The sequence below is a fragment of the Taeniopygia guttata genome, chromosome 1A (assembly GCF_048771995.1).
Source record: "Taeniopygia guttata chromosome 1A, bTaeGut7.mat, whole genome shotgun sequence".
Lineage (NCBI taxonomy): Eukaryota > Metazoa > Chordata > Aves > Passeriformes > Estrildidae > Taeniopygia > Taeniopygia guttata.
This window is the reverse complement of record NC_133025.1, coordinates 65,018,815-65,046,250: the sequence shown is the minus strand read 5'-3', so window position 1 is coordinate 65,046,250 and position 27,436 is coordinate 65,018,815. Positions and strand designations below refer to the sequence as shown.

The 27,436-nt window shown below is 46.2% G+C and overlaps 2 protein-coding genes across 4 annotated transcripts in view; both read left to right on the top strand.

Annotated features, from left to right (window-relative positions):
* Window positions 1–12,397, top strand: part of LOC121469195 (killer cell lectin-like receptor subfamily B member 1B allele A) — a 13,449-nt gene extending 1,052 nt beyond the window's left edge. The window contains exons 2-11 of one of the 3 annotated variants that reach the window (XM_072923758.1): window positions 625–748; window positions 1,081–1,141; window positions 4,348–4,562; window positions 6,551–6,625; window positions 7,488–7,574; window positions 9,006–9,065; window positions 9,194–9,253; window positions 9,803–9,945; window positions 10,585–10,694; window positions 11,246–12,397. In XM_072923758.1, coding sequence (XP_072779859.1) covers window positions 4,481–4,562; window positions 6,551–6,625; window positions 7,488–7,574; window positions 9,006–9,065; window positions 9,194–9,253; window positions 9,803–9,945; window positions 10,585–10,694; window positions 11,246–11,375 — 747 coding nt within the window. In that variant the 5' untranslated portion in view covers window positions 625–748; window positions 1,081–1,141; window positions 4,348–4,480 and the 3' untranslated portion in view covers window positions 11,376–12,397. Of the gene's footprint in view, window positions 1–624; window positions 749–1,080; window positions 1,142–4,347; window positions 4,563–6,550; window positions 6,626–7,487; window positions 7,575–9,005; window positions 9,066–9,091; window positions 9,254–9,802; window positions 9,946–10,584; window positions 10,695–11,245 lie in introns of all 3 variants that reach the window. The other 2 variants (XM_072923757.1, XM_072923759.1) reach the window with 2 other exon arrangements.
* On the top strand, window positions 11,246–27,436 carry LOC115490562 (uncharacterized). The gene is made up of 11 exons (XM_072923754.1): window positions 11,246–11,303; window positions 12,580–12,794; window positions 14,570–14,671; window positions 15,964–16,083; window positions 18,147–18,236; window positions 23,480–23,572; window positions 24,040–24,099; window positions 24,228–24,287; window positions 24,836–24,978; window positions 25,618–25,727; window positions 26,279–27,436. The coding sequence occupies exons 2-11, from the start codon at window positions 12,713–12,715 to the stop codon at window positions 26,406–26,408; spliced, it is 990 nt and encodes a 329-aa protein (XP_072779855.1). The 5' UTR covers window positions 11,246–11,303; window positions 12,580–12,712; the 3' UTR covers window positions 26,409–27,436.

The window sequence follows — 27,436 nt, the reverse complement described above, 5'->3', positions numbered from 1 at the left end:
GGGCAGCTTTATTTTACCCAGATACAGAAAGAAAGAGTTTATACCAGTTTGCCAGTTTCAGTGGTTTTGCTTTGCTCAGCTGTTTCTAGTTCCTCTTTCACATAACAGTAAAATATATGTTGCACAAAATATGTCACAATGTTTGTCTAAAAATGGGTAAATTTTGGAGGGAGTGAAGTAGCCAGCTTTCCTTATGGTCATCAGCTGGTTGCAAAGTGATTCTTGTCAAAACCACTTTTTACATCTTTTTTTGATTGTGACCCAGACAGGGACCTTTTGGCTCTGAATTACTGCAGGAAAAACCAGAAGAAACCCTTGTTCTTATTTGTTTAGTAATGATTTCTAAAAAGTGATTTGGGGTAAGCCCAAAGCATTTAATTTCTCCTAAAAGAACATCCTGAAAGGAAAAATTGAAATGTTTGATTTCAAAAGTATTAAACATTGCATTATTTTCAGAAAATATATTTAATGTTAACAATTATTTTTCGTCCTTGGTAGCGGAAACTCTTTGTTTATATTAGAAAATAATTTTGGTCCCAAAAAAGTTATAGGTTTTTTCAAATCTTACATATTAGAAAATCTTTCAAATCTTATGTATCAGGAAATCTCTCCCAATTATTTTAGGTCTGGATACAGTAAGCAAGCACATTAAATCCAGAAAAATCCACATTTGCTCAGCTGTCATCCACTGAGTACATCCACTGAACCCAAGGAACAGATAGTTTGAGGGAAAGACATCCTACTTACTGTAAGTGGAATTTAAGTGAGGTTTTCTATTTGAAATATTCCTTCTAAGCCTCTCTCTCTCACATCCTTTGTGTTTGTTTTAATTTTCCTTTTTACTACAACCAAAATAAGTCATTATCTGAGTATTGTCAAGGGGTGAAAAGCCAGCCCAAAGGCTTTCTTTCATAAAGGAGGGTTGTTTTCCCAAATGTTTACTGCATTCTTTGTTCATAATGTATATTTAATTTTAAATATTTCATCTATTTCAGAATAGCTGATTTGCAAACTACTTATCTTTGAATTTGGATCTTGTAATGAAATCTTTACCAAATCTGTTTTCTTGATGAGGTACAGTGATGCAGTGAACTCAACTGACCCCAGAAGATTCTTCACCTCTGATCTGAGGCTGCACAATGTAAGTATTATACTGGTATGTTTAAAATCTCCCCTTCTTCTGTCTTTCCTGGTCACGGCCACACTGAGTTTGGGATTGCAGAGGCTGAAAGATGGACATGACTCTTCTTGGAAACATGGAAGTAGAGCTGGCAAGAGTAGGAGTGAAGTGGGAGTGTGAGGGGTTATCTGTTAGGAAAATGTGGTCAGATGTTGCCCATACACTTAGCTAGAGTTTAGGAAACCAAATTCATTAGGTGCTAATGACTTACAGCAGAATTATTAACACAGACATCTCATTATTAACACAGACATATAGGCCCATTGTCCCATCCATATAGAGACACATTAAAATATCTTTAAATTATTGAAGATATTTACCACTCCCCACCATAGGTTTGTGGGAAATGCACAATACTACAGACAAATAATAAGTATACATTTAAATGCTGAAAAGTGTGGCTAAGTGCTAAGAAATACAATACAAGCTACCCTGTGTGCTATCTCCAGTATTAAGTTATGCAGCATCTCAGTATCACATAAAAGGATTTACAAGGGGACCTGGAGCCCTGTTTTAACTTCCCCCCCATGATATTTGTACCATCCTTGTCAAATGGAGTTCAAAAGCATCAACTCAGTGGGGTATTGCACCTTCCTTCTTCAAACAGCACCAGCCCACACAGTCAGCACTCCCTCAAGATGCAGCACAACCTGCTGATCAGTGTAGGCAATATTCCACAGGAAGGAGGGGCACTATTTTTATGGCAAAATTTGTGGGATTGGTGCTATCATGTGCTTGTCACTCCAGAAAACCAGCAATAAAAACAGAAAAAAAGTTGATTGAACTCAATGGATGTTTCCTACACTCAAATTAGCAATGCAACTCCCTAATAGGAAGGAAAAATCTGAATGAAAAAAAAAAAATTAAGACTTGGTGGAGCTGAAAAGTCACAGAATACTTTGGGTTGCCCAGAGAAGCTGTGGCTGCCCCATCCCTGGCAGTGTCCAAGGCCAGGTGGATGGGGCTCTGAGCAACCTGGGATAGTGGAAGGTGTCCCTGCCCATGCCAGGGGGTTGGAACAAGATGAACTTTAAGATTCTTTCCAACCCATTCCACCTTTGTGGAGATGTGGAATGGCTTCACAACTTTGTTGTGACAGTGGTCCATTTTTTATACTCCTAAACAAACAAGCTGACATAATTTCTAGTTTCATTCCCCCCTTGGATTTCTCCCAAAGCTTGGACAGGGCTCAAGGGGGAACCAAGGGACTTGCCTTTGATTGTATACCCCCCTAATTAGGCCATATGTGGCCTTATCCAGCTTCTGGATATGGAAAGGTAAACGCATGTTTTGCCAATAAACAAACACATATAACAATAGTTCATTAATGATTGAATTTATATATATAGCATTTGGTTGGAAGATTCATCTAGAGGCAACTTTAGCTCAGGGCCTGTTGTTCAGGCCTCAATCAGGGTCTGTTTTTTAGACCTCAGTACTTCATCCTGTCACAGAATTTCTGGACATATCTCTCTGTCAGGTCTGAGGGCCACTGCAAACCTTCATTTGAACACAGTACAAACTTCTGAGTCATCAACCACCACAGAAACTGCTTCACTTCCTCTTCTTTCTAGCACACAGTTAGTGTTTGCTTGGCTTTTCTGGGAATGAGGCACAGTATATTGTGGGAACCCAGAGCAAGGGAATATCCCCCTGTTCGAGCTGGGCTCGAACCCACAACCCTGGGAGTATACCAGAACACATCCCTGGCTCTTTGAAGAAGCCTCTGTGGTGTTCCAGATCTGATGGCTCTGAGAGAATATATCCATAACACAAAATTGTCTTTCTGTGGAAGAAATAGGTTCAATCAGAATTGGTATTTATTTTATTAAAAATCACTCAACATTTTCTTATAGTTTGTTCTAAATCAGAAAAACCATGTGTTATATTTCTAGAATGACAGGAATGCACAGAATGGTTTGGGTTGGAAGGGACCTTAAGATCATCTCATTTCACTTTCTCTGTCATGGGCAGGGACACTTTCCACTATCCCAGGTTGCTCAGAGCCCCATCCAACCTGACCTTGGACACTTCCAGGCATAGGGCAGCCACAGCTGGGGAATCTGTACCAGGGCCTCACCAGCCTCTCAGACAAGAATTTCTTCCTAATATCCAGTTTAAACCCATTCACTGTCAGTGTGAGGCTGTTTCCTCTTGTCAGGCACTCCAGGTCCCTCTCAAGAGTCTCTCTCCATCTTTCTTGTAGCTCCCTTCAGGCACCAGAAGGCCCCAATAAGGTCACCTCAAAGCTTTTGCTCTCCAGACTAAAATATCTCATTCTCTCAGACTTTCTTCATGGCAAAAGTTCTCTAGCTTCTCAACACTTTGTTGGCCTCATCTGGACTCTCTCCAACTGTTCCATGTTGTTCCTGTGCTGGGACTCCAGAGAGAAAAGAGCCTCAGCCTTTTTTTCTCCAAACTGGACAAACCATGGAATTCTCAGCTGCTCCTCACAGGACATTCCTTCCAACACTTTCACCAGCTTTGTTCCCTTCCTCTGAGCCTCCATTCAAGGACCTTCACATCCTTCTTAAATTCTAGGGCCCTGGGCTGGTTTCAGCTGGGATAGAGTTAATTTCCTTCATATCAGCTGGTATGGAGTACACTTTGGACTTGTGCTGGAACAGTGCTGAGAACACGGGGATGCTTTAGTTCTTGCTGAGCAGAGATTAAACAGAGTGAGAGTCCTCTGTTTGTCATCCCATCCCACCACTGAGGGGGCTGGGGGTGAACAAGGAGTTGAGAGGGGACACAGCTGACCCCAACTGCCCAGAGGGATATTACAAACTTAAAAAGCCAAGGGATTGTTTTGTTTAGGCTGCACTATTCCTGGGGCTGCTTTTGCATATTAAGCACCTTTTGGGCTTCCCAAAACAGACTGGACAAATCCCCTGTTCTGATCCCCATTTTGCCTCCAGAATTCCCTTGCGGGGAAGCAGACAATATCTGTGAGCTGCACAGAGCCCACAATGCTCTGCCACAGCAGGGCAAAGTGTTTTGTGTGTGGGTGGGTGAAGCAATGGGAATTCAAGACACTTTGAATGCCAGAACAACTTCCCAATGCAGGTGACCTCAGGGATGCCATCAACATATATTTCCTCATGTCACTGACATAAAACCCTCTGCCATCAAACGATGAGGCAGAAATAAACTTCTCTTTTCACTAGAAGTTGATGTGTGACCAGAAGAGTCAAGAACTTCCTCCTGAATGTTAGAAAGGGGAGGGACCTCTGAGTTGTTCCCAGCCCAGAGTGCCACTGTCAGAACAGCCGAGGGAGGAAAGAAGAGAGTGGAACAAAAATGGCAGAAAATGTCCTTTATGCTGACTTGAACTTACCTGAACCAACCAGACCCAGAATCCTGACGGTCCCTGATGTCCAAGGTAGGTCCAGTGCTGAGCACTGAGCTTTCTTTGCATTCCCCAGTCTCTCTCCCACATCTGTTGAGAGAGCACCAAAGTCCCACAGAGCACAAGGGAAATATGAGGGCCAGTGCTGGAAAACTGCAGGTGCAGTGTCCAGATAGGGTTGTTTGTATTTACAAAGGCAAGTTGTTGTAAGATCTACTTTTGGTGAGATATCAGTGTGAGGCAGCGTCTGTGCTGTGATATTAAGAGTAATTTTATCCATTTTGGAGAGCATTGCAGAGCTGAACATCCATTGCTCCTGCCCCTGGCCTGTTGTCCCCCAGCAGGCTGGGATTCCTGCAGCAAACTGCTCAGGATGGAGTGGCTGCTGGTGCTGGTGTTCCCAGCAGTCTCCTGCAGAGCTGTTCCTGCTTCCTGAGCACAGCAGCACTGCCTGGGGGCTTCTCCTCCTGCTCTGGCTGTCCAAACTGCTTCTTGAATGTACAGGTGGGAAATGGTTTATGGACAGGTTTAGTCTAATTTAGGATTAAGCACTTTACAAAATTCTAACTGAGAATTTATCGTTCTTTAATGAGTTTAAAATGATTGCATATATGTGTGCAGTATCTGCCATGAAATTAGATCTTAAAAATTAGCAGACTTCATAGAGTGTTTCTCTGTATTTCATTTTTCTTTCCTTTCTTTTTATCCCCTGCTTTCACTCTGGCAGAAATTCTTTATTGCCATCTAATTCTTGTCTTTTGCACAAAGTGTGAACCCTCTGCACGTCTTTTCAGATGGGTGGAGTTATTAACACCAGGAAACAGGGTTTTACCATCCCTTTCAACAGATGAATTCAGGGCCTAACTGACCACAGCAGATGCTACCTGATTGCAAGTTCCATATTCCTTAGAATTTAACCCTTGTATTCCTATTCAAAATTTTGATCGATTTCTAGTAACTTTTGGTTGTTTCTCTGCTTGTGCCTTTCTGGAAAGCCCCTACCCACTCTTCTATGTGTTCACTGAATTTATGCACAAGATTTCCCAGATATCATCGCCTTCTTCTGAGAAGAGCTCAAAACTCTGACTTCTATCTTAGCTCTGTACAGAGATAGAACCCAGAGGGCTCAGTGTTGCATATCCCGATGACTTTGAGAGATTTATAACATTGCAACGTCCTATTTTTTACTTTCTACCCACTTTTTATCTCCCTCTGATCTTGCTTTCCTCTCCATATGTTTTCTTCCCTGCTGGTTTGTATTTATTACATGCAGATGATATAATAGAATTCACCACATTATTTTCTCCATGTTACCGTGTTAATTTTGATAAAATCTCAAACCACTCCAAATTTAGCATAATCTGCAATTTTCAGGCTTTGATGTTTTAGTCATTCTCACCATTCCTGTCTGGGTGAACCTCCTTAGGCCACCCTTGGCACATTCCTTCCCTTTTGTCAAGACTGACAATGTGTTTATATGCCCCTGTACCCTCTGGTATTGTCTGCCTTGAAGAGAAACCAGTTTTCTTCCTGCCTCTAGCAAGTGCTGCAAGAGTGAAAGTGTCATCATGGAACATGGAATCAGAATATCCTGAGCTGGAAGGGACCCACAAGGATCATCCAGTCCAACTCCTGGCCCTGCACAGACACCCCAACAATCCCACCCTGTGCATCCCTGAGAGCATTGTCCATATGCTCCTGGAGCTCTGGCAGCCTTGGGGCTGTGACCATTCCCTGGGGAGCCTGTTCAGTGCCCAGCACCCTCTGGGGGAAGAACCTTTCCCTGACATCCAACCTGACCCTGTCCTGACACAGCTCCAGCTGTTCCCTTGGGTCCTCTTCCTGGTCACCACAGAGCTGAGATCAGTGCCTATAATGGAGAAAAATACAATTTGTGCATAGTTAACCACAGTCACATCAACCAGCTGCTGTCCTATGTTCAGCATTTCTCACAATTTCAGTCATTTTTGTTTCATTTAAGTTGATTCTCAGATCTCTTTGTGCTCTGTTCTTGGTCCCAGACTCAAGTTGTACCTATGCAGAAGTGAAAGTGAAATCCCAAGAGACAAATGCTGCAGCAAACTGCAAATCATCAGGTGAGTTTAATTGTCTACTAAAGTGATGAGAATTCAAACAAGAAGGGGAGAGGGGAGGGGCTGATCCTGATGCCCCAAACATGCAGTGACACAAAACCATGAGGAGGCAGGAGGATACAATTGTCTGCTTTCCACACTCAGAGCAGGAGCAGCTGAGGTGTTGCATTTTGTGCCCCTAAACACTTGTTGGCTTTCCTGGCAAAGGAATAGAAGGGTGTGATGGGACACACCCACACACCCCTGAGCCCAGGCTCCTGTCCCCAGCAGCACTGGGAAGTGAGCAAAGGAGATGAGGAAGCACAGGGCAGGCACTGATTGTGAGGACTCTCCTCCTTTTCACCTCTCCTCAAACCCATGGCAGGTTGGGATCTGTTCAGTTCCTTGCATACAGGTGACCAGAGCCAGCAGGGAAAAACCAGGACACTGAGCCTGGCTCCAGCCTGCAGATCTGGAAGGTCCCAGATTCCCAGTGTGAGGCTGGAAAGGGCACCTTGGAATGCAGGGCAAAGGTGCTTCTGTCCAGCTGTTCCCCTGTCGCTGTCGAGGCAGGACAGGAATGACTAGACTCGACTCAGAAGGCTGTGAGAGTAAACTCTGATTTATTCAAAATATATTACTCTTTTATACAGAGCTTTGTGAGGACCAGCTCCATTGGTTCTGAAGTGAAAACAACTTCTATCATTGGTGCAAAGTGATAGAACTTAACTATAAACAATGTGAAAAACAAGAGAGATAAAGAATTATTTATATTCTTCTCCACCTCTTTCTCAGGCTTCTGTCTGGCTAGAAATTCTCAGTTTCTTTCTTTGACTGAATCTGAGTCCCACATTCCCCTAATGTTTATTTTTCTGTCCTTCTGTAGGTAAAAGCTGTTGTTCCAGAAAACATGCTGCTATATTGGTGGTGATAATCCTCATACTGGTCCTGGCAGTATATTTAATAATCACATGTAAGTTATTTTGTTAGTGTCATAACAGCAATTAATTTGTGTCTCAATCCCACTGAGTGATGTCCAGGCCATGACATATAAAGCCAGTAGGAATGGAAATTTGGTTTGAAGGCAAATGACAGCAGTTTTTAGCCAATCGTAGCTGTAAGAGGAAATCTGTAAGAGAGTTGAATGGTTTGAAAGCTGGAAATTCAAAGAGATAAAATAGCCAAAATCCCAATGAAAAACTGACAACACTCAAATGACAAAGGATTTATTATACAAAAGTTTTGATGAAACAAGCGAAAATTCGATAATGCCTAACATTAAGACAATTGCTATCTGTGAGAATACCACAAGTTGATGAGGTTGTAGCATGAGACCAAGATGTCCATAACACCACAAATCTTAAAAAAATTATGAATTAAAATTCATTTGAAGGAGGCAACTAAATCACATCTTACAGGAGTTTGCTTAAGGTCATAACAAATCTGAGCAACATAAAAAGATAGATGACATTTTGTAGGAAAAAAAATCGTATTTCCATCAGAAAAAAATTAATAGACCCAATTGGTATTTCCTTTAAAAGTTTTTAAAGAACCATTTTAAAATTTCAGATGGTTTTGTTTGTTTCTCTCCATCCTTTGAAAGCTGAGAAAGCTTGAGAAGCTTCCACCACCAATCACTCTCAATTCCCAGAGTTTGCCACGTGCTCAGAAACGCACATGGGGAAGAGATGGCAAATCCTTTGATCCTTGGAACTTAAAGAACAGGGCTGGGAAAGGCAAGTCATTCTGCTTTTCTAAGGCAAAGAGTTCAGGATTGATATCTGACAGTGCTCTGACATTTATAAATGTCCAACAGCAAAGGGTGGGGCAAATGAAGAACAAATAATAAACCAACAGAAAATAAAAAGGTCTAATTTTGATTTAATATAGCTTTAAGTCTAACATTGAAAGAGGAGTGCTTAGACTTAGATCAAGGTCTGGCTTTAGTTATAGTTCCTTTGTGCATCTCCATAGTGGCTCAGAACAGCTACAGACCTGAAAAAATACTACTAAGAAACTTGAGATCAAGATCAAACTTGAGAAATGAAATCAAGGTGGTTCTTAAGTTCAAGAGCACACAGGTCTCACTTGTTCTCCAAATAAAAACTGTTGCATTATGAGTTTATGCTAAGTCTTAGTTTTGTATGAATTTTCCAATAGGTCTTGTTATTAACAAATCCAATGTTATTAAGATACAACTTGTTTAAATTAACTAAAGTGTTGCCCTTTACTCAGTGGAACCTCACCTGACCATTTAATGATTTTTATAGTACTCTCATGAGCAAAGAGGCAGAGTTTGCATTCTGTGTTGGGTGAAGGGGGCTCAGTGAGGTCCAGCAGAGCTCTGACAGTGCATGGCACAGTGATCATTCCTTGCAAGCAGAAATTGTGTTCTTATTTCCAGATGCTCCAACTGCAGGCAGCCAAGAGGACTCAACAAGAACCATCCCTGCAGAGGCACTAGGTGGGTAATCCTCTGTCATTGCAGAGGGAGTTTCCAGAAGCCTGTCCAGAAGCCAGTCCAGCAGAGCTCTGACAGTGTGTGGCACAGTGGTCATTCCTTGCAAGCAGAAATTGTGTTCTTATTTCCAGATGGTCCAACTGCAGGCAGCCAAGAGGACTCAACAAAAACCATCCCTGCAGAGGCACTAGGTGGGTAATCCTCTGTCATTCCAGAGGGAGTTTCCAGAAGCCTGTGGCATTGAGTGTGAAGGGGACAGGGGAAGCTGTGGGACTGGGTTTTGTTCAGAAGGGACACAAAGAAAGAACACCCCTCCCATCTCAGGAATACAGACCTTATCCTGGACACTCCCAGGATGAGCTCTGGAAGGCACTGGAGGAACAATCCCTCTGGAAGCACAGCACTGCTGGGAGCAGGATGGGCAATAGGCTTCAACTGCTTTTCAAAGGCCCTCCATTACCAGCCTTTCCACTCAGTGCAATCCCCTGTGGCTGTTTAGGATCTGCTGAGCAAAGATGGGAAAGGCTGGATCATGTTTGCTGTGCTGCTCCCTGCCTGGTGATTCTGGGCTGCTGTCAGCTCCAGAGGCTGTGGGAGTCCCTGGTGCTCTGGTGACAATTCCCAGCAGGAGCACACAGGCATTTCTGTGTCTGGAATTGCCTCTCTCACCTCTCTGTTATCATGGCATCCTTTGGTCACTATGAACATGGATTTTCCACCCCTCTTCTTCCCTTCTGCAGGCTGCCCCACAGCATGGAAGAAACATGGGAGAAGTTGCTATTTCTTTTCTCCAGAGACGAAACCAAAGAGCTGGGAAGCCTCTCGTGCAGAATGCACTGCCATGGGCTCAGACCTGGTGGTCATTGACAGCAGGGAAGAGCTGGTGAGATCCAACTCCTGGGGCAGCTGCTCGGGGGGCTGGAGCTGCCTGGCCAAGGGCTGAGCAGTGACACTTGTGCCAGCTCCTGTCACATGTCCTTGGGCTCTGGACCTGCTGCCAGCCATGGACACGCCAGCCCTGGCAGTGGGAGCAAAGCCCTGCACAAGGAGAGGCCTCCTGGGGCTTGGAGTCCTTCTGTGCCCAGGCCTGATCCCATGGCAAGGAGCAAACTCCCTGCCCAGCTGGCTGGGGTTTTGCAGGGGTTTAGTACACAGGCCAGGGAGGTTGAACAGACACTTCATTGTGAGAGCCATGGCTGTGACAAAACCTGAGAAGGCTTTGCCACCCCCATCAGAAGGGAAAAGTGTCCCCAGGTATCAAGTCACACCTGTCTGACTGCAATGTACAGCTGTAATGGCACCTCAGGTGTGTTATTACATTTATGACAGTCATAAGGGGCCTTCAAAAGGGCGATGACCTTGAATAGAAATGGAGAAATTCATCCTGTGGAGCTGTGGGCAGAGGTGCTGTGGCTGGGTGCACACTGCACTCTCTGTGCTGCCTGTGCAGCACTGAGCCCTCTGTGCCTCTGGTGAAGAAAATGTCATTTTCAGGAATCCCCATTGTTGGCTTCCTTTCCAGAGATACCTTTTCTTACAATCAAGATATAATTACTACTTACTTGGTCTTACACGCTCTGAAGAGGGGCAGAAGTGGAAGTGGATCAACAACGTGGAACTGGACCCAGACATGTGAGCTCATTCCAGCAAGTCCCTGCCATGCAATGTCTGGGAAGAGGAAAATCCCAAAGGCAGAGCAAAGAGCAGAGAGCCCAAGGGAGATCAGGGACTGTGGTTTGGGGGAAGGGGATTCCTTGAGATGCAGGTGCTTCAGCACATGCCTGTGCCAAGGAAAAGGAGCCTTTCAGGGCCAGGGAGCACGGGGCTGTCCTGGAAGGATGGCAGGAGGGGACACAGCTGTAGCTCTGCTGGGGAAGGAAGGATCTGGCTGGCTGCAGTTCCTGGGGAAAGGAAGGAGACAGGAGGCAGGGACAAGAGAGAGGGTGATGTCAGCACCATTGGCTGCAGGGGACCAAAGCAGGGAAATGTTTCTGGATGGGAAAGCATTGCCCAGAAACTTTTGTGGAGATGTGGGGAACAAAAATATGGAATGGGAGGGGGATTCCAACAAGGCAGTTCCTGGTCCCAGTGGCACTAACAGCTTAGCAGCCAGGCCAGGTGCCACTCTGCCTTTAACTGCATGTCAGAAATGTCATCAAATTTGTCTTTTTTCCCCTGATCAGGTTCCATCTAAATGGACGTTACCATGACTATCACTGCACGGCCATTGGATATGATCAGGTACATACTGCACCTTGTGATGGATCCGACACAACAAAAAATATGTGTGAAAAAGCTGCAACAATTCCATAAAGGCATCAGAAGGAGAGCTAAAAACAAGAGGTGCAGGCTGATCTGTTATGCCCAGCTTCGTGTAGGACCCGTGGGTGGGATGTGTCTCATTTCTCTTTAGCTGCCCAATCTCTGCTCCCGGGCTCTCCTGCAGCCTCTCTCCAGACTGGTGGCCCAGCTCAGCCCAGCCTTTCCCTGATGGTGTCTGAGGCTGGAGGGATCCCCTCTGCCAGAGCTGGCACTGGCACACAGGAGGAGTCTGGCACTGTCTCATGCCAGAGGTGGCACTTCCAGGCAGGCAGTGCCAGGGGAGAGGAGTCCAGCCTGGGGACAGGGGTGATCCCAGCCTGATCCTGACTCTGCAAGTCACATCCATCCACAGCCCTGTGTTCCCAGCCCTGCCTGGGCCCAAGGAGACCCTTCCCCACCTGGCCACAGCCTGGCCTTGCCTGCAGCCACAAGGGAAGGGCAGCACAGATTTCTGGTTGGGATCCTGTAGGGAAAGGCAACCCCACTCCTTGTTGGGATGGACAGGATAAAGTCAGGTGGGGTTGTGGATAAATCTTCCCCTGTCCCTGACTGTTCCAAGGGCACCCGGGATCCCAGAGCTTGTGGGGGAATGGGAATCAGCCCAAGGGAAAGGATCCTATAACAGCACAGCTCTGAACATAAAATCAGCCCAATCCTGTGTGGGGAAGGGAAGGAATGTCAGATTTATGATCTGCTGGGGAGGGGCACTGAATAGAGACCAGCAAGGCCTGGAGAACAGAGTCCCAAGAGAAGCTGATCTGGACAGAAAACAGAACAATGAAACCCATGGTGACCTGTGAAGGAGCTGCTGAGAAGTGTGAGAGTGACCCACCTGGAATGGCAACAGGGTGCTCTGCCCTCTTTTCCTTGGAGATTGATCACAGGACAGGGCTGCTCCATTGATGTGCTCTGTGTCCCCCAGAGAGCTCCACTCAGCTGCCTGGGCTGACTGCTGGGCCCCTGTAGAGTTCCTCTCCTTTGCATTGCATGGAATAAAGCTTTCCTTTTCAAAAGTCAAAGCATTGCTTGTGTGTGGGTGGGTGAAGCTTTGGGAACTCCAGACACTTCCAATCCAGAATGACTTCCCAACACAGGTGACTTCAGGGAGGCCATCAACGTACATTTCCTCATGTTACTGACATAAAACTCTCTGCCATCAAAAGATGAAGCAGAAATAAACTTCTCTTTTCACTAGAAGTTGATGTGTGACCAGAAGAGTCAAGAACTTCCTCCTGAAGGTCAGAGAGGGGAGGGAGCTCTGAGGTGTGCCCAGTCCAGAGTGCCACTGTCAGAACAGCCGAGGGAGGAAAGAAGAGAGTGGAACAAAAATGGCAGAAAATGTCATTAACTCTGACCTGAACTTGCCTGGACCAACCAGACCCAGAGTCCTGACGGTCCCTGATGTCCAAGGTAGGTCCAGTGCTGAGCACTGAGCTTTCTTTGCATTCCCCAGTCTCTCTCCCACACACATCTGTTGAGAGAGGTCCTTGGAGCACCAAAGTCCCAAAGAGCACAAGGGAAATATGAGGGCCAGTGCTGGAAAACTGCAGGTGCAGTGTCCAGATAGGGTTGTTTGTATTTACAAAGGCAAGTGTTGTAATATCTACTTTTGGTGAGATATCAGTGTGAGGCAGCGTCTGTGCTGTGATATTAAGAGTCATTTTATCCATTTTGGAGAGCATTGCAGAGCTGAACATCCATTGCTCCTGCCCCTGGCCTGTTGTCCCCCAGCAGGCTGAGATTCCTGCAGCAAACTGCTCAGGATGGAGTGGCTGCTGGTGCTGGTGTTCCCAGCAGTCTCCTGCAGAGCTGTTCTGCTTCCTGAGCTCAGCAGCACTGCCTGGGGGCTTCTCCTCCTGCTCTGGCTGTCCAAACTGCTTCTTGAATGCACAGGTGGGAAATGGTTTATAGACAGGTTTAGTCTGATTTAGGATTAAGCACTTTACAAAATTCTAACCGAGGTTTTATCTTTCTTTAATGAGTTTAATATTATTGCATATATGTTTGCAATATCTGCCAAAAAATAAGATCCTAAACTTTAGCAGACTTCATAGAGTGTTTCTCTATTGGATTTTTCTTTCCTTTCTTTCTACTTCTCTTTTCACTCTGGCAGAAATTATTTCTTGCCATCCGGGACTTTTCTTTTGCACAAAGTGTGAACCCTCTGCACGTCTTTTTGGATGGGCAGAGTTACTAACCCAGGAAACAGGATTTATCACCTCTAACAACAGAGGAATCCACAGCCCACTTGACAGGAACCACGACTGATGTCAGCTGATTAAAAGGTTCACTTTCATTACAATTTCAAGTTTTTATACAGTTTCAATAACTTTTTTAATATTTCTCTTTTTGTGTCTTTCCTGGGAAATGCCTTCCAACTCTTTCATTATTTCATGCACAAAATATTCCAGATACTCACCTATAGCTTTCAGAAAAGAGCTGGTTTCATGCCTGGATCCCATTCTCTCTTCTTTACTGAGCCCCCTCTCCTTCAGGCAGCTCCCTCTGTCACCCACCCACCCTCTGTGTGTCCTCCTGCAATCCAGGCCTTGGAGGACTCTGCTGCTTTTCAGCTCTCCTCAAACCCATGGCAGGCTGGGATCTGTTCAGTTCCCTGAGCACAGGGGGCCAGAGCCAGTGGGGAAGTGTGGTAAGCTCATTTCTCTCCCTCTCAGGATTTCTCATAGAGGTGCACAGAGCGAAATGAAAGAGAAAACTATTTCCATTTCTACTCTTTGTTTTTCCTATGTGGAATGTGTTTGGAGAATTGTTTACCTGGAGTGAGTGCTTGATTGGATTCTGGTGAGGATTGTTTGAGCCTGATGGCCAATCCAACCCACCTGGGGCAGGACTCTCAAAAGAGGGTCACAAGTTGTGTAAGAGATAGAGTTAGAGAAAGCTGTATGTAGTTTTAGTCTCTTCTTTTTTCTATAGTATATTAATGTATTTTTGCATAATTTTATTTAAGAAATCATTCAGCCTGTTGAATTAAGTCAGACATCACCATTTCTTCCCCATCATGTTCAGCTGCATTTACAATAGGGACGCAGCAGGACATTGAGCCTGGCTCCAGCCTCAAACCTGGAATGCTCCAGAGTCCCAGTGGGAGCCTGGAAAGGCATCTTGGAATAAAGGGGCTTTATTCCAGCTGTTCCCCAAACCTTTATGTTTCTTCCCCTCTGTAGCTAAAAGCCATGGTTTCAGAACCCGAGCTGCTGCACTGGTTGCTGTCCTGGTTGTGCTCATCCTCCTCGTGGTCATGGCCCTGTATCTGACACTCACCATGGGTAAGTCCTGCCAGAAATGTCACACTGGCAATTCATTTGTGTCTCTCTGCCACTGACTGATGTCCAGGCCATGACAGCCAAAGCCAGGAGGAATGGAAGTCTGGTGTGAAGGAAAAGGATAGCAGTTTTCACCCAACCATGGCTGTAAGAGGAAATCAGGGGGGGGGAAAAAAAAAGTTTCAAAAGTTTTAAAATCCAGTAGATAGAAAGCCAAAACCCAATTGAAAACTGACAAGGTTCAAACACTGCAGAATTCATGATACAAATGTTTTGAAGAAGCAAGTCAATATTGGATAATGCCTATCCTTGTTCTGGTTGCAATCCTTGAGAATATTTTGAGATTATATTGTATCATGGCACCCAGGTGTGACACCAAAACTCTTAAAATAATTAGCACTAAAAGCTCCTTTGGGAGAGAGACAGCAAAGTTGCACTTGAAAGGAATTTTTGTTGCCTAACTGAAGTAAAAGCCTTGTGATCAGTGTCTGCATAGATATCACTGAGCTCAAAACAATCTCTGAGCTACTTAGAAAGACACATTAATTCTCTAGAAAGAAAACATTCTCATCTCCACGGAAAAAGGGAATAAAAACCTATTAGAGCCATATTGTACTTCCTTCTAAAGTTTTCACGGAATTAGTTTTAATTGTGGGCTGTTTCTCGTTGTCTCTTTCCATATTTTGACAATTGAGTAAGTCTGAAAAGTTTCCACAACCAATCACACTCAACTCCCAGTCTCCCATGGACTCAGAGCTACCCATGGTGAAAAAATGCCAAAACCTTTCATGTACTTGGTGCAAAGCATAGGCTTGGGTGGGGTAATTGCTTTTTCTTTTTCAAGGCAAAGAGTACAGGGCAGGTATCTGATAGTGCTCTGACATGCTACAATGTGCAATGCCAGAGCAAGGTCAAATTCAAAACAAATCATCAACCAAGACAACCTCAGGAGGTGAAATGAGCTGCATTTAATAGAGCAGAAAATCTGGAGTTGATGTTGTTTGTCTCTGATTGCTGTGGTTCCATGTGTGCTGTCCCTCACATCCACCTCTGCTCTGGGAAGGGCTGGAGCAGTTCTGGGTCAGTTCTGGAGTTTGGCCCTTTGGAAGGGAACACCTTGGGGTGTGCTGCAGCCTTGAGGGTTGTTTGCAATGAATGAGCAAAGAGGTAGAGTTGGCATTTTGTGTAGGGTGATGGAGCAGCCAAAGAGGCCCAGCAGGGCTCTGGCAGTGCGTGGCACAGTGGTCATCCATTGCAAGTAACAATTGTGTTCTTATTTCCTGATGCTCCAACAGCAGGCAGCCAACAGGACTCTACAGCACTGACCTCCCGCAGCCCAAAGGTCTCAAGCCCATTGTCGCCCACCAACCGAGAGAACTCAACAAAGGTACCCCCCAGCCATGAAGAGGCACCAGGTAGGCAATCCTCTGTTCTTCCAAAGGGAGCTGCCAGAAATCTGATGGATTGATGGGGACAGAAAAGGAACTCTGTCAGGATTTTGTTCAGAAGGAAAACAGACAACCCCTCTGCCATATCAGGAGTACAAACCTCACCCTGGGACACTGCCAGGATGAGCTCTGGAGCCCATGGAGGGTTTGTGTTTGCACCTCCTTTGGCAGCAGTGCAGGCTCAGCTCTGCATTCCTGTTGCACAGGGAAGAGCTGCTGCCTCTCTGCTGCCAGAGCAGAGCAGTGTGAGGCAGGGAAGGCACAGGAGGAACAATCCCTCTGCTCCCCAGCCCTGCATGGGGCAGGATGGACAATGTGCCCGTGCTGCTTTCCCAAGGCTCCTCCATTGCCAGCCTGTGCAATTCCATGCTGCTCTTCAGGAGCTCCTGGATCCCCAACCAAAGGGTCTCCTGCAGGCCCTGTCTCCCTGAATGCCATCCCCTCTGCAGCTCCTCCTGTCTGCTCCTCCCGCTACCCTGCCTGCCGTGCACACAAATGTTGGTGCTGTCAGTAGCACCTCAGCTGCCCAGTTCTGCATCAGGCAAACCAGACTTTGGCAATCTGAGAGCTGCTCTTGTGCCCTGAGCATCTCTCTGTATGCCCTGAGCAAAGATGGGAAAGGCTGGACCACGTTTGCTGTGCTGCTCCCAGTCTGGCTGCTGCCTGGTGATTCTGGGCTGCTGTCAGCTCCAGAGGCTGTGGGGGATCCCTGGAGCTCTGGTGACAATTCTCAGCAGGAGCACACAGGCATTTCTGGGCTGGAATTGCCTCTCTCACCTCTCTGTTATCATGGCATCCTTTTGCCATCTCTGTTATAATTTGCTATTTTTTCTTTGACACTGGATCCTATGCATTGTTCATAAAGTACTGACATTAATTCCATAAGCCAGCAGAACCCACTGAAACTGATAGAAAACCTTATCTCTGTGTTGAGATAGAACCAAGGGGGCTCAGTGCTGGATAGCAGGATGGTTTTGAGTGTTTCAGAAGTATGGAACATTCTAGGTCTTATTTAGTGCCCACATCATTAAACTTTACCCTTGTCCGTGTGCATTCTTCCCTGCTGGTTTGCATTTATTTCATAACTGTGTCAAACCTCCTCATTGAGCATGATCTGCAGTTCTCAGGCTTCCACATTTTAACCATTCTCCTCATTTGTGAATGTGTAGAGTCACCATCCCAGAGATATTCAAAGCCTGCCTGTGCATGGTCATGGACATCCTGCTCTGACCGACACCTGAGCAGGGGAGTTGGAATTGGGGATGTGAAAAGGTCAAGTCAAACCTCAATCACTCTGCCAGTGTGTGCACAGGACAGCAGAGCTGATGTTCCCAGAGACCCTCTAGAATTTTCTTTTTTATTTTCTTTTTGTGAATTCACATCAGGTCTGTTACCTCCTAGGGCCCAGGTGGAAAGAGAGTTCTAAGAGTGGGGTTAAAAAACAGCATTAGCATTACCTCCCAGCAGGTATCCCCTGGGATTTGTTAGTACATCCAAGCTGTATTTAGGCCATCCATTTTACAGTCCTTGTGCCTTCTCACAAGGGACTGCCTTGAACTGACAGATCTTCCCAGTTCTGCCTCAGTCAGTCCTGACTCAAGGGATTAATTCATCTTCTCTACCATGACCTTCTCTGCTGAATATTTCCTGCAGAGCCAACCATCCTGCCTGGCTCCCATTCTCTCAGAGCAGCCCTTTTTAGCTCCTCTTTACTGAGCCCCCTCTCCTTCAGGCAGCTCCCTCTGTCACCCACCCACTCTCTGTGTGTCCTTCTGCAATCCAGGCCTTGGAGGACTCTGCTGCTTTTCAGCTCTCCTCAAACCCATGGCAGGCTGGGATCTGTTCAGTTCCCTGAGCACAGGGGGCCAGAGCCAGTGGGGAAGCACCAGGACATTGAGCCTGGCTCCAGCCTCAAACCTGGAATGCTGCAGAGTCCCAGTGGGAGCCTGAAAAGGCATCTTGGACTGCGGGGGAAAGGGGCTTTATTCCAGCTGTTCCCATCATCTTTGCTTTTTGCTGTCTCCCTCTAGGAAGAAGTTGCTGTTCCACAACACGAGTTGCTGTCCTGGTTACTGAGATAATCCTGCTCCTGCTCATTGTTCTGTGTCAGATACTCCCATGTAAGTGCTAATAATGTAATAACAGCAATTAATTTGTGACTCTCTCCCACTGACTGAGGTCCAGGCCATGACATCCAAGGCCAGGAGGAACAGAAGTCTGGTGTGAAGGTAAAGGACAGCAGTTTTTATTCAGGCATGGCCGTAAGAGTAAATGTGTAAGAGAATCGAGTGGTTTGAAAGTTTAAAATTCCAAAAGAAAAAAGACAAATCTCCATTGAAAACTGACAATGTTCAAACACTGAGGAATTTATTATAGAAATGCTTTGACGAAACAAAATCAGATAATGCCTATTGGTCTTTTAATTGGGATATGTGAGAATATTTCAAGGTGAAGATAATTTATTACGACATCAACATGTGACACCAAAAGTATTAAAAGAATTAAGAATAAAAGCTCATTTGAAAAAGACAGCAAAGTTCAAAGTTACATCTTAAAGGGACTTGTTTTCACCTTATTCAAATAATATCCTTGTGCTCAATCTCTATATGCATGCCCAATTTATAACAATATTTTAGATAAAGAAAATTTATAACAATACTTTAGATAAAGAAAACATTATCTCCATCCCAAAAAAATCACAGCCATGTACTACTACTTCCTTTGAAAGTTTTCAAGGAACAATTTTTAAATTTCAGGTGGTTTTGCTCATTACTTTCCATAGTTGAGCATACTTGAGACACTTCCACATTCAATCACAGATTCTGACTAAATAATGCAAATTAAGTTTAAAAATTCAGTGATACCAAGGGCCTCACACCAAAAACTCTGCATAAAGCATTTGTGATTCCTGATGACACAAAGAATTTTGGGAGACCAAGAAACTGTTCTCAGTGCAGCTTTGTTGGAACCCAGGCCTGGTTCAGGGGTTCCGTGTGGTGGTAAAGTCTCTCCTCCAACCCATGCTTCCAAAGAAAACTCAGCAGCCTCTTGTTGCTTGGTCTCAAGGCAGTTTATTGCAAGTTATCTAAAAGATTTTCTTCTCTGGCTGCTGTGGTTTTGTCAGCAGCTCAGGCAGAGGCACGCACTTCCTCTCTGACTCCTGTCTTCTTCTTCTCTCCCCCCTGCCCCTGGCTGCTGCTATCTTTTATATGGTACATTGTGTGATAAATGTTTACAGTTTTTCCCCAATACCTACTACCTATATTAACTGGTGCTTTTGTATGCTAAACCAATCTGTGAGTGCCAACATCACCAAGAACATGGAGGTAAGGAAGAAGAAAGAGGAGAAACAGGACCGGCCTACATTCCTGCATCTTAAAACCTCTGACCCCCATGTACAAAGTAAAAACCCCTCTGTACAGGTGTTAAAACTCCCTTGTACAATACTAAAAAATTCTTCCCTCTACTTCGTAACTACTTCTACTATAATATCTAAACTTTCGTGGCTTCTTGTTCTACCTGCAAAGTTGGTAAATCATTCCATGGCTCAAACTCAAAATCACAGCTGTTTTCAGCTGCCTGAAAGGGTCTCAAATGCTTCTGACCAGGGCCTGGAACGTCCAAAAATGTCTGAGGGACATTTGGAGTTCCAACATCTCCCCTTCCTGTTTGAACCAGAAACACCCGTTTTGCCATTTTGTTCATGGCCTGTTGAATGCACAGAAAAATGCATGGCAGAACAAGCAGAAGAACTAGAAGCCCTATAAAAATATAAAATGCTGCTTTCAAAAGCTCCTTCCACAATGGTGAGAGATTAAAAAAGTTAATGAAATCATCCCACTGGGATCCTGTAGCTTCTTTCAATTTGCTGATGCTGCTTTGTATTTGCTTTATATTTTCATGGATAGATTTTGAGTGATCAGACAAGTTCATGCAGCACATCCCCTCTAATTCTTCACACCCATGCCCATGTGATAGCAGCAAATAATCAATTGCCGCCCTGTTCTGAAGTGTTGCTTGTCTTGCACTGTTGATATCTGTTAACATGTCGCTCAGTGCAGAGGAAATGGCACAAGTGTGTTTGCTCAACCAACGTGCCATGTGGTCCAATTGTGTCAAGGCCACCCCTGATGCTGCTAGGGGTGAGAAAATCGCTACTGGAATTCTCCGAGCCTTGTCCCAGGTATAAACTTCATCATCACAATTTGGACTATATTGTTCAATGGATCTTTTTTCCCTGCGTGTTTGCTCCCTTAAAATTTCCAAATCAGGTGTTATCAATGAGAGTTCCCCAATGCTGCATGGGCCACCCTTGATTTTTGCAGGGATAGCAGGCCAAATTCTGTCCCCGCAGATTAAAAGCACTCCCTTTGGTAAAATGGCTGGAATTTGGAGGGATGGTTTGCTCATAATTTTGGTGTAATTACACCAGGATGATGCATTTCTATAAAAGAGTTGGTTTGGAGTGACATCTATAATGTGGCTATCGGTTTCTGCCACTCCCAATGGGTTAAATGTAATACAGAATTTCATTTTTGTTGACCCAAAGATGTCCAATTCCGGAGGTTCAAAGTGAGCCACAGGAAGGTACTGTGTCCAAACATGCCATCCTTCCACAGGATCCGAAAAGGACTTCAGAACCTTTGGAGGGATGCTCCTTGGGTTGGCCATTCCTCCACTGGCACACCTACCAAGCATGTTGAGAATGGTTTCTCTGGTTTCAAATGGGTCAGGCAAATGCTGTCCAGACCCGCTGCTTTTGCCAAAGTCTCCCACACATTTTCCCTTGGTTTTCTCATGGGAAAGTCTGTCCTATTGCCCAAGGCAACAGGTGAAAGAATGAAGCACATGAACACTGTCTGTCTGAACCCCATGTCTATGTCCCCACTCTCTGTGAGAAACCCCACAATGCAGCAACACCCAAATAACACTTGATTCCCCAGAAAAAAACCCAAGTCTCTGAGTTGTCAATCGTTATCTGATGAGGTGTCTGCAGCATTGCTGTTTGCCTTCGTCTGGGTGCTTGCCTCTCTGCTTCCCGGGTCCACGTCCACTGGCGTCTGCACCTGATAAGTTTTCACGTGCCTTGCTGACACCCACTTTGGTCCTTGCCCTTGGAAGCACAAGCAAAACCCTTGCCCCAGGTTATTAATTTAAATGGGCCTTCAGTTTGTCCTGACTCTGTGTTTCTGACCAAAACTAAAGGATTTTCCCTTAGTTTTGCTTGTGTGCTGTTTGTAAAGTGTCTGACAATTGGTGGAGTGGGCTCTGAGAAAGAACCATTTTTAAAAATTCAATACATACAGAGCTTTGTTCAACCGCATATAAGGTGTTGCACCTGCCTCCCCCCTCTTCTGTTTATCCAAAATGGATTTCAAGGTGTGATGTGTTCTTTCAATGATTGCTTGACCTGAGGGAGAATAAGGAATACCAAAAATGTGTTTGACTCCCCATTTTTTCAGAATTTTGTCAAGCACCTTGCCTGTGTAAGTTGGACCGTTATCTGTTTTTATTTCTTGTGGCACCCCTAGTGATGCAACTGCTTGTAGAAAATGTCTCCAGGCATGCTCTGCGGTTTCCCCTGCATGTAATGATGCAAAAATCGCCCCTGAAAATGTGTCAACTGAAACATGAATGTTTTTGAGCCTCCCAAAGGATGGATATGGATATTTTGTGACATCAGTTTGCCACAGCTGAAGACTCTACAGTCCCCTTGGATTGACAGCTCCTGTGGATGCAGGAGGCTGCACATGCTGACAGTCTGGGCAAGCATTGATGATTTCCTTTGCCTGACTTTTAGAAAGGCGAAAGGATTCCATCAATGCCGGTGCATTTTGGTGGAAAAATGCATGGCTCAGTTTTGCTTGCTCGAAAATGTCTGGTAGTGTCTGTGATATGGTCATTGTGAGTCTATCTGCGTGAGCATTCCCTTCTGCTAAAAGCCCTGGAAGTGAGGAATGTGCCCTGTTATGTGCAACAAAAGATTTGTGTTCTCTGTTTTCTAAGATTGTTCTCATGCATGATAGGTATGAATATAAAATTTTATTGTCTGTGTGTTTCAAAAGTGATCCCTCTAATCATTTGACCACATTTGCAACATATGCTGAATCTGTGATCAGATTAAGGGGTTCCTGAAACAACTGGAAAACCCTGACCACTGCTGCCAATTCCACAATTTGTGGTGAACCCTGTACCATTTTAATATCTGATTCTCATTCCCCTGTTTTTGGATTTTGCCGTGTGACTACTGATTTGTGAGTTTTTCCTGAACCATCAGTGAACACTGTCACCCCATCCACTGGTTCCTGGCTTATTTTTGGTTTTTCTCTGAAACTTAGTTTTGCATTTAACATTTCTGTCTGAGAAATCTTTGCCTGACATTGTCAGCAACCTGGTCCTTGCCTTAATAATAATTTGTGCTATCTTTTCTAAATCTGTGAGAATTGTTTTTGAGGGCCTGTTAGCTAAAAAAACCCACTCTATCAACAAAAGAGGGTCCATTTGAGATAAATCCCACTGAAACATCAACCCATACAACTGTGCTGTTTCCCCCAGCACTGCCAAATGAAAAGGCAGTGATTCCATGAAGTGATGTGCTTGTCTCTGTTGAATTATGTCTGTGATCTTTTCAAGATCTTTTCGTGCTTCAGGTGTCAGAGTTCTGGGAGATTTGATGTTGTTGTCCCCTCTCAGAGGTCGAGCAATGATGAGATGTCATCATTGGTGATTCCCAGGATCAGTCTCATCCAGTTGATTTCCCCCAAAAGCTGTTGCAAGTCCTGCAGATTGGTGACTTTTGTGTTGATTTCCAGTTTCTGTGGCCTTACTGTTTGCTTTGTGATCTTCCATCCCAGGTATTTCCAAGGTGCAATTTCTTGTATTTTTGGTGCACTGATTTCCAGTCCTGCTTTTTGCACCTGTGCAATGACACAGTCACGAACCTTCTGCACCTCCTGTTTGTCAGTGCTGCCACCTCCTGCTCTAGGAAAGCATTAATCCCACAGGAATGGCAAACCTGGAAAGCCAAGGGCTTGTCTGATTTAGGCTGAACTATTCCAGCTGAAATGTTCTCATATTAAGAACCTTCTGCAATTCCTGAAACAGGCTGGACCAGTCTCCCTTCCTGAATGATGGCTCTCCACCTTTTCACATCTCCTCAAACCACAGCAGGCTGGGATCTGTTCCCTGAGCACGGGGGTCCAGGGCCAGTGGGGAAACACCAGGACATTGAGCCTGGCTCCAACCTGCAGCTCTGGATGGCTCCAGAGTCCCAGTGGGAGCCTGAAAAGGGCACCTTGGAATGCAGGGGAAAGGGGCTTTTGTCCAGATGCTCCCCACATGGTTATTGTCTGTCCCTCTGTAGGTAAAAGCCGTTGTTCCAGAACACAAGCTGCTGTCCTGGTTGCTGTCCTGGTTCCGATTGTGGTGGCCCTCGCGCTGTCTTGGGCACTCCCACGTAAGTCCTGCTGGAAATGTCACACTGGCAATTATTTGTGTCTCTCTGCCACTGACTGATGTCCAGGCCATGACAGCCAAAGCCAGGAAGAGCAGAAGTCTGGTGCAAAGGCCAAGGACACCAGTTTTTAGCCACCCATGGCTGCAGGAGGAAATCTGTAAAAAAAAACCAAACTGTTGCATTATGAGTTTATGTTAAGTTTTAGTTTTGTATGAATTTTCCAATAGGTCTTGTTATTAACAAGTTGTTATTGAGATACAACATGTTTAAATGAAGTAAAGTGTTGCCCTTTACTCAGTGGAACCTCACCTGACCATTTAATGATGTTTTTAGTACTCTCATGAGCAAAGAGGCAGAGTTTGCATTCTGTGTTGGGTGAAGGGGGCTCAGTGAGGTCCAGCAGAGCTCTGACAGTGCATGGCACAGTGATCATTCCTTGCAAGCAGAAATTGTGTTCTTATTTCCAGATGGTCCAACTGCAGGCAGCCAAGAGGACTCAACAAGAACCATCCCTGAAGAGGCACTAGGTGGGTAATCCTCTGTCATTGCAGAGGGAGTTTCCAGAAGCCTGTCCAGAAGCCAGTCCAGCAGAGCTCTGACAGTGTGTGGCACAGTGATCATTCCTTGCAAGCAGAAATTGTGTTCTTATTTCCAGATGGTCCAACTGCAGGCAGCCAAGAGGACTCAACAAGAACCATCCCTGAAGAGGCACTAGGTGGGTAATCCTCTGTCATTCCAGAGGGAGTTTCCAGATGCCTGTGGCATTGAGTGTGAAGGGGACAGGGGAAGCTGTGGGACTGGGTTTTGTTCAGAAGGGACACAAGGAAAGAACACCCCTCCCATCTCAGGAATACAGACTTTATCCTGGACACTCCCAGGATGAGCTCTGGAAGGCACTGGAGGAACAATACCCCTGGAAGCACAGCACTGCTGGGAGCAGGATGGACAATAGGCTTCAACTGCTTTTCCAAGGCCCTCCATTAGCAGCCTTTCCACTCAGTGCAATGCCCTGTGGCTGTTTAGGATCTGCTGAGCAAAGATGGGAAAGGCTGGATCATGTTTGCTGTGCTGCTCCCTGCCTGGTGATTCTGGGCTGCTGTCAGCTCCAGAGGCTGTGGGAGTCCCTGGTGCTCTGGTGACAATTCCCAGCAGGAGCACACAGGCATTTCTGGGGCTGGAATTGCCTCTCTCACCCCTCTGTTATCATGGCATCCTTTGGTCAGTATGAACATGGATTTTCCACACCTCTTCTCCCTTCTGCAGGCTGCCCCACAGCATGGAAGAAACATGGGAGAAGTTGCTACTTCTTTTCTCCAGAGACGAAACCAAAGAGCTGGGAAGCCTCTCGTGCAGAATGCACTGCCATGGGCTCAGACCTGGTGGTCATTGAGAGCAGGGAAGAGCTGGTAAGATCCAACTCCTGGGGCAGCTGCTCGGGGGGCTGGAGCTGCCTGGCCAAGGGCTGAGCAGTGACACTTGTGCCAGCTCCTGTCACATGTCCTTGGGCTCTGGACCTGCTGCCAGCCATGGACACGCCAGCCCTGGCAGTGGGAGCAAAGCCCTGCACAAGGAGAGGCCTCCTGGGGCTTGGAGTCCTTCTGTGCCCAGGCCTGATCCCATGGCAAGGAGCAAACTCCCTGCCCAGCTGGCTGGGCTTTTGCAGGGGTTTAGTACACAGGCCAGGGAGGTTGAACAGACACTTCATTGTGAGAGCCATGGCTGTGACAAAACCTGAGAAGGCTTTGCCACTCCCATCAGAAGGGAAAAGTGTCCCCAGGTATCAAGTCACACCTGTCTGACTGCAATGTACAGCTCTAATGGCACCTCAGGTGTGTTATTACATTTCTTACAGTCATAAGGGGCCTTCAAAACGGTTATAACCTTCAATAGAAATGGAGACATTCATCCTGTGGAGCTGTGGGCAGAGGTGCTGTGGCTGGGTGCACACTGCACTCTCTGTGCTGCCTGTGCAGCACTGAGCCCTCTGTGCCTCTGGTGAAGAAAATGTCATTTTCAGGAATCCCCATTGTTGGCTTCCTTTCCAGAGATACCTTCTCTTACAATCAAGACATAACTACTACTTACTTGGTCTCACACACTCTGAAGAGGGGCAGAAGTGGAAGTGGATCAACAATGTGGAACTCGACCCAAACATGTGAGCTCATTCCAGCAAGTCCCTGCCATGCAATGCCTGGGAAGAGGAAAATCCCAAAGGCAGAGCAAAGAGCAGAGAGCCCAAGGGAGATCAGGGACTGTGGTTTGGGGGAAGGGGATTCCTTGAGATGCAGGTGCTTCAGCACATGCCTGTGCCAAGCAAAGGGAGCCTTTCAGGGCCAGGGAGCACGGGGCTGTCCTGGAAGGATGGCAGGAGGGGACACAGCTGTAGTTCTGCTGGGGAAGGAAGGATCTGGCTGGCTGCAGTTCCTGGGGAAAGGAAGGAGACAGGAGGCAGGGACAAGAGAGAGGGTGATGTCAGCACCATTGGCTGCAGGGGACCAAAGCAGGGAAATGTTTCTGGATGGGAAAGCATTGCCCAGAAACTTTTGTGGAGATGTGGGGAACAAAAATGGGGAATGGGAGGGGGATTCCAACAAGGCAGTTCCTGGTCCCAGTGGCACTAACAGCTTAGCAGCCAGGCCAGGTGCCACTCTGCCTTTAACTGCATGTCAGAAATGTCATCAAATTTGTCTTTTTTCCCCTGATCAGGTTCCATCTAAATGGACGTTACCATGACTATCACTGCACGGCCATTGGATATGATCAGGTACATACTGCACCTTGTGATGGATCCGACACAACAAAAAATATGTGTGAAAAAGCTGCAACAATCCCATAAAGGCATCAGAAGGAGAGCTAAAAACAATAGGTGCAGGCTGATCTGTTATTGCCAGCTTCGTGTAGGACCCGTGGGTGGGATGTGTCTCATTTCTCTTTAGCTGCCCAATCTCTGCTCCCGGGCTCTCCTGCAGCCTCTCTCCAGACTGGTGGCCCAGCTCAGCCCAGCCTTTCCCTGATGGTGTCTGAGGCTGGAGGGATCCCCTCTGCCAGAGCTGGCACTGGCACACAGGAGGAGTCTGGCACTGTCTCATGCCAGAGGTGGCACTTCCAGGCAGGCACTGCCAGGGGAGAGGAGTCCAGCCTGGGGACAGGGGTGATCCCAGCCTGATCCTGACTCTGCAAGTCACATCCATCCACAGCCCTGTGTTCCCAGCTCTGCCTGGGCCCAAGGAGACCCTTCCCCACCTGGCCACAGCCTGGCCTTGCCTGCAGCCACAAGGGAAGGGCAGCACAGATTTCTGGTTGGGATCCTGTAGGGAAGGGCAACCCCACTCCTTGCTGGGATGGACAGGATAAAGTCAGGTGGGGTTGTGGATAAATCTTCCCCTGTCCCAGACTGTTCCAAGGGCACCCGGGATCCCAGAGCTTGTGGGGGAATGGGAATCAGCCCAAGGGAAAGGATCCTATAACAGCACAGCTCTGGGCATAAAATCAGCCCAATCCTGTGTGGGGAAGGGAAGGAATGTCAGATTTATGATCTGCTGGGGAAGGGCACTGAATAGAGACCAGCAAGGCCTGGAGAACAGAGTCCCAAGAGAAGCTGATCTGGACAGAAATCAGAACAATGAAACCCACGGTGACCTGTGAAGGAGCTGCTGAGAAGTGTGAGAGTGACCCACATGGAATGGTAACTGGGTGCTCTGCCCTCTTTTCCTTGGAGATTGATCACGGGACAGGGCAGCTCCATTGATGTGCTCTGTGTCCCCCAGAGAGCTCCACTCAGCTGCCTGGGCTGACTGCTGGGCCCCTGTAGAGTTCCTCTCCTTTGCATTGCATGGAATAAAGCTTTCCTTTTCCAAACTCAAA

What these genes read in the sequence shown, in the direction of transcription:
- LOC115490562 (XM_072923754.1), top strand. Translation starts at nt 12,713, where the DNA reads ATGGCAGAAAATGTCATTAACTCTGACCTGAACTTGCCTGGACCAACC. An exon ending in CAGCCATGAAGAGGCACCAG is followed by an intron (nt 16,084 to 18,146) that starts GTAGGCAATCCT and finishes GTCTCCCTCTAG; the next exon opens with GAAGAAGTTGCTGTTCCACA. An exon ending in GTGGAACTCGACCCAAACAT is followed by an intron (nt 25,728 to 26,278) that starts GTGAGCTCATTC and finishes TCCCCTGATCAG; the next exon opens with GTTCCATCTAAATGGACGTT.